Source organism: Lytechinus variegatus, chromosome 17 (genome assembly GCF_018143015.1).
Source record: "Lytechinus variegatus isolate NC3 chromosome 17, Lvar_3.0, whole genome shotgun sequence".
Taxonomy (NCBI): Eukaryota; Metazoa; Echinodermata; class Echinoidea; order Temnopleuroida; family Toxopneustidae; genus Lytechinus; species Lytechinus variegatus.
The window spans coordinates 14048719-14057243 of NC_054756.1; the positions used below are offsets into that span (position 1 = coordinate 14048719).

General features: G+C 37.6%; 1 protein-coding gene across 2 annotated transcripts; it reads right to left on the minus strand.

Moving 5' to 3' along the window:
- On the minus strand, positions 1-5388 carry LOC121431003 (leucine-rich repeat protein SHOC-2-like). 2 transcript variants are annotated; one of them, XM_041628455.1, is made up of 4 exons: positions 5080-5388; positions 2905-3737; positions 732-859; positions 1-490 (listed from the first exon to the last, which is right to left on the minus strand). In XM_041628455.1, exons 1-3 carry the CDS (start codon positions 5096-5098, stop codon positions 737-739), a joined length of 975 nt encoding a protein of 324 aa, XP_041484389.1. In that variant the 5' UTR covers positions 5099-5388; the 3' UTR covers positions 1-490; positions 732-736. The 2 variants fall into 2 exon arrangements, with proteins under 2 accessions (XP_041484389.1, XP_041484388.1); XM_041628454.1 differs by having other exon boundaries at positions 1-859.
- Positions 5389-8525: the final 3137 nt, after the last annotated feature.

An 8525-nucleotide genomic window follows, 5' to 3' on the forward strand; every position in this document is an offset into this window, starting at 1 on the left:
GGAGTAGAATTTGAATTTGTGATTGTGATTAGCGTTCGCGAATTCTAGTTTGGTTTCATACGTGCTAAAATTTCGTCCGGAGAATTCGTTTTTTCATTTTTTACTAGAATCATCAGTCAAATTACGATTTTTTTACCGTGTGAAAGGGAGGATTGTCACCACGTTTGATATGCTCGCTTAAACGGTTATATGCACACCCCTAGTGTGCAAATGAGGGTACCGATGACATCATCCACCTACTGTTTATACTGTATTTTATTACATGATAAATGAAATATATTATCATATTCCATAATGTGAAATAAGGGTCGAATCAAACAAATGTATTTTTGTTGGGTGAATCCTCCTTGAATATGAAAGATTGCCATTGTTGCTACCAACTGTGATGAGCGCATCATTGTCATATGTGCCATCTAGAATGCAGAAGAAATGGTTATTGGGTGACGTCATCTACTGTCTCATTTGCATATCACTATTCTCTGCACATTATCTGGGAGGGTTCAAAAAATAAGCGAAGCCATTAAGTTTTATAACTTGATCATTTTTACATTCGATTTGAATGAAATTTTCAGCATTATGCTTGTTGGATATTTTTTAATTGAACTACACACACTTTCTCGTTGGGTCGGATTGAAAGAAAAAAAAACTGTCTTACTTATAATAATTTTGAGAGTGATTGCTTCATTACTGAATTCAATAAATGTTGAAGGTTTATGAGGAAGAGTATCTACCTAGCTTATGGTGATGATTGTGACGTAATTTTATTTCTGTAGTCTGCCGTGTCACCGAGAGTGCTACCCGAATCGTCCGACATAATATCATCATCGTTCTCATCGTCGTCATCGATGTCGGCTCCATACTAAACATCGAAAAGTGAGACAGAGAATAAAAAAAGATATGAATTTATCAGGTGTGTGTTTCATTATAGGTGATGGTAAGTTACGACCGACTTTGCGAATTAAAGGGATGGAACAGGCTGAAAATATTTATATCTATAAAATAGAGTAAAATTCACAAAGCAAAATGCTGAAAATTACATCAGAATCGGATAACAAATAACGAAGTTATTGAATTTCAAAGTTTATCCATATTTTGTAAAACAATTTTGTGCACATCGTCATGAATATTCATAAGTAGGGCTGATGATGTCACATCCCCACTTTACTTTTTCTTATGCTATTACATGAAATAATAATTGTTTCATTTTTTCATACATGTGTAGATGATGTGTCTCCATTGTGATGAAATAAGTTGCTGGATTATTAAGTAATGCACTTAGCAACTCAATCAAATTGTCAAATTTTAGTTCTTGGAAGAAATTTTTTGAATAAACCTAATTTCATATAATAAAATACAAAAGAACAAGTGGGGATATGACATCATCAGCCCACCTAATGAATATTCATGAAGACATGCCTAGAACTGTTTCACCGGAATAATGCAAATCTTTAAAGTTCAATAACTTCGTTATTTGTTATCCGATTTTGATTAGATTTTTAGCACCTTTTGCTCTGTGAATTTTCCCTTTTTTTAGTGAGATACATGTGATATAAATATCTCCAGCCCGGACCATACTTTTAATTAAGACTGGTGACCATTTTCCTACGCTAAATGATATCCTTATTGTAACTGCCATATGTATTATACATGTAGCTTTACGACCAGCTTATGAAACAACTTCCTGGATAAAAGTTTTAAGACTCTTAACTCTTATCTATTTATTTTTTTCTTGGGGGGGGGGGGTGCAACTCCAACTTGAAACATCGGTTAAGACATGAACAACAAATAAGGACCTGTCTCTTTGATGTTTTGTCTTGTTTGATAACCTGTGTTTCCCCCGTCTTTATAATAAAATTTATTTACATCCTTAGCATTCATTTGCATTTCTGTTCTATTTTTCCGAGATCTGTGGTTTTCTTCCAGTATTTATCAAAGGCCTTGGAACAACAAACTATGCTTTCCTTTGGCTCCTTCCAATTTGAATGTAAAGTGTTAGATAATCATTGGCAATTCCCCCAATAAATTATTTCATAAGAACTTTTTATCACATATTTATTCATTTTTATCATCTAAATTGCATTACAAACATACTTTATGAGCTTAGAGTTTCTTTCCAAATATGCGTTTAGCACGTTTGCATTTTTAAGTCTAATTTCTGTATAATTATATCTTTTATGAAAAGTTAAAAGATTTTACGTTCCACAATCTTAACGAGCGTGAATAAAAAACGTAATCACTGGTAATAACTATGTTTACGATACCCATTTGCGATCTAAATAACTATTGGTAAATTTGTATACGCATAATCATGTTCATAATAATCATAATAATCATAAAATGGCAATTTCATCGTGATTTTTTTTTGCATGCTCAGCTCCCCCCCCCCACACACACGCTTTCAAAACCGTTCCGCGGCCCCTGTCACGTAAGCCGTATTGTAACAAGTTCTTTTCTATTTATTTTGATTTCACAGTAACATAAAAATTGTTAAAGCACATGTTTTTTAAAGAGTCTACTGCTTCATGTACCTGTAGGTAAAGTAAAAAAAATAACGAGCAAATCAATAACGTATTAATAAACGAATGAACGAATAAATAAATATATAAATTTTGAATAAATCAGAATTAACGAGATTTTAAATATATTCCACACTTGTAAAATGAAATTCATATCGTGTTAAGGGTGTAAACAAGTTTTTAGCATCACCAGAGGCCATAGGCGGCGGAAGCGGGGGGCAGAGGGACGTGCCCCCCTAAATTTCAGGTACGGATATTCCTCCTCAAAAATATCATGAAGGACTAAAAAAAAGAGGAATGAAGAAAAAAAAAGGATTTGATCATTGAATGCTCAGATCAAGACAGTCAAATACATGAAAATCGGTAGTGATTCCTAATGAGGTCTGACCTTATTTGAAGTGCCGCGTTCCTTGAAATACTCGTAGATGCTGACTGGCCCTCTGCGACACACTTGAATGGGTGGATAGATCAAAGGATTGCCTTCCAAGTTTGAAGAATGGTCGTGCTCACCCCAGTCCAATCTAGACAGTCTTCCAACACTATGTGGTAATGTTGTCAGTTTGTTCATTCCTAACCAAAGATTAGAGAGTCTTGTGCAACGACCAATGGACTCGGGCAACATCTCCAACAGATTGTAGAAAAGTAACAACGTTTCGAGATTTCTCAGTTCGCCGATCCGAGACGAAAGTATCATGATCCTATTGTCACTCATATCCAGGAATGTCAGCTGTTTTAAAGCGAATAAAGGTTCTGGCACCTCTTCAAAGTAGTTATTGGCGATGTGCAAGCTCTTCAGTTGCTTGAGGCCTTCGAACTCTTGAGGAAGTTTCGTTAGGAGATTGTTGCTGAGTACCAACCGCTCTAGTTGTCCTAGTTGGCATAACGCTGGATGGAGATCCGTCAGTTCATTTGTATCAAGACACAGTACTCGCAGATTTACAAGTCGGCCAATATCTTTTGGGACAGACGACAGCTGAAAGAATAAGCAAGACTTCCGGTCTGGACTAAGCGTTAGATATTCCAGGTCGGTTAGTTCGAAAAGTTCCCGTGGAAGATCATCTAGTTCTCTGCCTCCTAGTTTAAGCCTCCTGAAGCCATAAGTGGGGTCGACATCGATGAGAAGTCGAAGCTTACTGACGGTAGTCCCATGGTTCCTGTGGGGGTTGAATGAGCGTTTGAAGGACCGGGACGCGAGGGAAGTAGACATCATAGCCAGCTTGTCTGTAAAAGAAAATTAAAGATGGGTGAAAAGCAATATTGAGGTTTTGATATCAGCAGAGCAGACTTCAGGGGATAACATTCACTTTCACATTCACTCATGAATAATTGCAAGTGTCGTCGTTGTTCAGAGGAAATTGAAAACAAGATCTCTGTGTAACAGAACTTTATCTTCATCACTTCTTGCCCCGTTGCTTCCTGGAATCCGAGGTATTCCTTTACAAAACCTATGCCGAACAGAATTCAGAAGTCAGTGGGTTAAATCAATATTCGAGAGAAATCTCGGCTCCGGTAAAACTTGTGTATTCATTTTACTTTTTTTACGCACAGGGAAGAATCTAAAATAAGAGGGGATGTAGAGGGAGTATAGAAAAGCAAAAATCATGAACCCCCATGAAAAAAAAGGATATTCACTGTGTATACATCGTGGTCAATGTGGAATGGGGGATGGGAACCGTCGATCAGCGCCCTCTCAATGTTTGACGTTTGCCTATTAAGACCCATATTTGTATAAAGATTTCTGGAAACCCTCCGAATTATTATGATTCAATCGACCTATTTTTTTTTAGTAAGGATCAATAAGATCATGGACCCACCAGATAAGCCCTTTGAACCACTTGACTGTGGACTTGATCCAATAGCCATCCCGACTCAGCATACTCTATTCTGCGTCTTGAAATATTGAATTAGTTTTTTTTTAAGCCAGACTAAATGCAAGTAAGATGCAACCCTGCACCGTATTACACTCGGTTTCACAGGAATGTTGCACAATTGAATCTTAAAGATGTACAAATATCTAGCTTCCTAAAGTGTACCTTTACATGTACAATGGGGTAGAATTAATGTACAAAGGTCTCAGCGACACCAACGCATAATGTCGCAGAATGTGACATTATGCGTTGGCCATCCTTCGGATATTGTGGCAGCCAACGCATACTTTTCACAATTTTTCTTGCACATAACTTAACATGGCTTGATGCATAATGTCAAATAAATTTCTAAGATGTACCCATGGAGCTACTAACGGACCCATTGACGTACTGTCACGTGTGCTATTAAATTATGCGTAGGACTGTCAGCGCGTAATATCACACTTTGTTACATTATGCGTTAATTTGACACTGTGCGTCACTGCGACATTTTTACCGTTGTAATAACATGCTTTAGAATGAATAAATCTCTATGAGGCTCAGATGTGAGCGTTCCCATGCACACAATTTTAGTATTTAGCACATACAAAGTTAGCCCAATAATGAAATCATAATCATGAACTCATAATTACTGACATATCAAAACAAATTTAATTCACCGATTTAATATGCATTTCGAACTCCAATTTACGTACCATTCTGCAGTGTGTCCATGCAAAGAGCAAAGCTGAGTTTATACGTTGGTAGTGGACTTACTCCGATCAGTTAATTGTGATGATTGAGGAAGAGTTGAATAACGTTTTAGCTCATGAATATTGGCGCGCATGGCACACCCATTAGGGTATCTAGGAGCATGCATTCAATTCCGCCCACACCTCACAACAGAGACAGCGTCTCGTCACCATGACGACAATCGACTGGACAATAAGTTGACACCAAGTTTGGCATTCATATTTCCTGTAATGTCATTCACTTGTACCTGCTATCATGTTAGTCTTGTCCAAGTAAATTCATCTACCATGTCTACTATGAAAATAAATTCGCTTACGATTTAACTCGTTCGGCTTGGAGTATCAATATGCATGTGGTCTTTAGACTTTGCTAAAGATAATACCATGTGAAGCGCTAAATAATGGTCAACACAGTTCAGTTAGAGTTATTTATTAACAGCTGCTCAATATATATTTTCAACTATATATGTAAAGAAAATTTATAGATTCACTGTGAGCCAGTTAATAGTCGTAAGATTGATGAGTTCATATAGGTAAAGCATAATAGTTTTTTTTAATTGGCCACATTCTCTTCTGTAATTACCGAGTTGCACACTCTTAATGTACATAATACACCGTACTCAAGCACACACTCAGACACACCTACCCATCACATAGACACATGCACAAACCACCCATTCTCTCCCACACATGACATCCCTCCGACACACTGACACACACACACACAAATGCGCGCGCGCACCCACACAATCACATAAATTGTTCATGGCCCAAATCTTGGACTTTCGAGACTACTTTTTATTCGCGATTGTACACGAAACTTTAAAAATACAAGGTCTAACTGAAACATTTGGATAAACTCAGATTTTAATTAACTGGAAGTGCGCCTTGATCGATACTACGAATCACATGTCGAACTTATTTGTATAATCAAGAAGAATAGTGTTTTCTTAGAGTAGACTCAAGCAAACATTAGGCCTAACAATCTTAAGAAAGCTTCGTGAGTGTAGAATGAACTGTGTTTACACAAGTCATTATTCAATTAAAAATACAGGCGACCCCCCCCCCCCCATTTCTCCTTCTCTCTCTGTCTGTCTGTCTCTCTCCCTCTCTCTCTCTCTCTCTCCCTCCCTCTCTTATGCTTTTCACACTGCATTTCCTTAATCCCATACTATCCTTAACCCCGGACTATCCTTGCCCATACTACCTTTTTTAGGTTTCACACCGTCTTTCTTAACCCCATACTATTTGCTCATGGATATTAATAATTTTGCCACACAGAGCGTGATCAACGTGCAATTGATTGGCTAATGCTTAGCCCAACTTTTCCTTAGTTCGGTTTCGATTACCGCAAGTAGCACCGCCAACCCTGCTTTTTTGCAGGCAAGGCAAGATAGTACCGTAGTATTTACCGTGCTAATTGGTGGGGGTAAGATCCCCACTTATTCTGGTAAAGGAAGGTTCCATGCTATGAACGGGGCGCCCGGCAAAATGTCGGGCAAAACAATCTGAAAAGCATATCTGTGTCTTTTTCTGTCTCTCTCGCTGTGTCGCTTTCTTGGCTGAAGCAACATATTAACAAATATACGGTTTTGTGTGTATCACAAACCACCATGACATCGAAACGGTTTACATTATGCCGTTGATATAATATTGTTTTGTCCAGTCCAACACTCTTACTACGCCTAACATTCTCGGACAGACTCAATCGTTTACAATTTTTTTTTAATAAAATGAGCTCCCTCTATACAGTGCGTACCAGAAAAAAACGAAACCGAGATTAGAGGGTTGGGGGCTCAGTTTAGTTAGTTAGTTTGTATGATTGTTTTTTTTTAGATATAAAAGTATTTTTTAAGGCATTTTATTCCATACCTATTTGCTTCAGTTTTTGGTAAATATTTTTTTTGCATATCCTTGTAGATATAAAATGAAGATTTGTATGATTTTTGTATTTATCTTGAGTTTATGTATACCATTTGAATGAAATCCTAAAATCAGTTGACAAAAACTCTGCATATATAAATATATACGTGTGTGTGTGTGTGTGTATGCCAATGTGTTTTTTTTGTGTGTGTGAATGTTTGTCCATGGGTATTTGTACAGTGTATGTGAGGTGTATGTGTGTGTGTGTGTGGGGGGGGGGGTAGTAATTGGCGTACCTAAGGGGGGAGCCACAACTCGTGCAGGGAACATATCTCTCCCTCATTGCAGAACTCCAAAAAATCATGCGCAACTTGATTTTCAACCAATCAACAGGGCGCTATTGGGACTTGCGATTGATTTTTTGACTTGCGTTTAAACGCAACTCTTTCTGCTACTAACCCCAGATCTAGGGGACGCCCCCCCCCCCCCCCTTGAGAAGCAACATTAAAGAAATGCAATGAAAATAGAAATGTGCCCCCTCTTTAGAACCTGAAGACGTTTTTTTGTTTTTGTGGGGTTTTTTTGCTTGTCAATTTTTTTCTGGTAAGAAAACCTTGAGTTATTATTGAAGACATTTTTTTTTTGCTTGTCAGATTTCTTTCGCGGACAAAATATCCTACGAAAATCCTAGGTACGCCAGTGGGGGTTGGCAAGAAAGTGTTAAGGTAGTTTTGAGGACTGTTCGTATTTGACGGATTGGGGTGCAAATTAGTGTGTCACTCGCTCAGTCTGGACCACCTCCACCCAACCGCTCTCTCAGAATAAGTGTTTGGGTGCTGGGTTAAGAGAGGTATTATGTACACAAGTTAATGCACTATATTTTGCGAGGGTAAGGACGGTTTTGGGAAGGTTTGAACTGTGTGTGTGTGTGGGTGGGTGTGTGTTCGAAAGTTTAAACAGATATGATGTTTGAAGGTATAGGAGAATATACGACTTCTGATCCTTTTACATTATGGAGGAATGCGTAAACTGTTTTTTTTTATTATGTTTGATCATTATAGGGGAAGGAAAAAAAACCTGTAGTAAAAGGTACAGGGCTTTGTTTTCAGAGTTGAAAAACACTGTCTGGTTTGTGTTTTCAAAAAGAAGGAAACAAAACCTTCAAAACAAACAGATAAATGAAGAAGAATTCACCAAAGAAAGTGAAATGGAATTTTTAAAACTTTTGATGGTAAAGACAAGACCATTAAATAAGAACATTAACCCATTTTTTCCTCTTTCTCCTGTGGTCACGAATTCCTCCTGAAGAAACTGAGATGAGACAGATAATCATCAATGAGTTTAGTAAGTGCAGTTGCTGTTTTCATGTTTGTCCTTCACTATTTTGATTTTTAAAAAATCATTTAATCGCTTTTGAGTAGTTCCCTCAACTTTAGGTAAAGATTTACTTTGTTTGTATATATTTCTCATTTTGTGAGAAAAAGTCAGACTACGGCATGGGGGGGGGGGAGGGGGGGGGGGTCGGTCAAGGTGTGAATAAAAAAAAT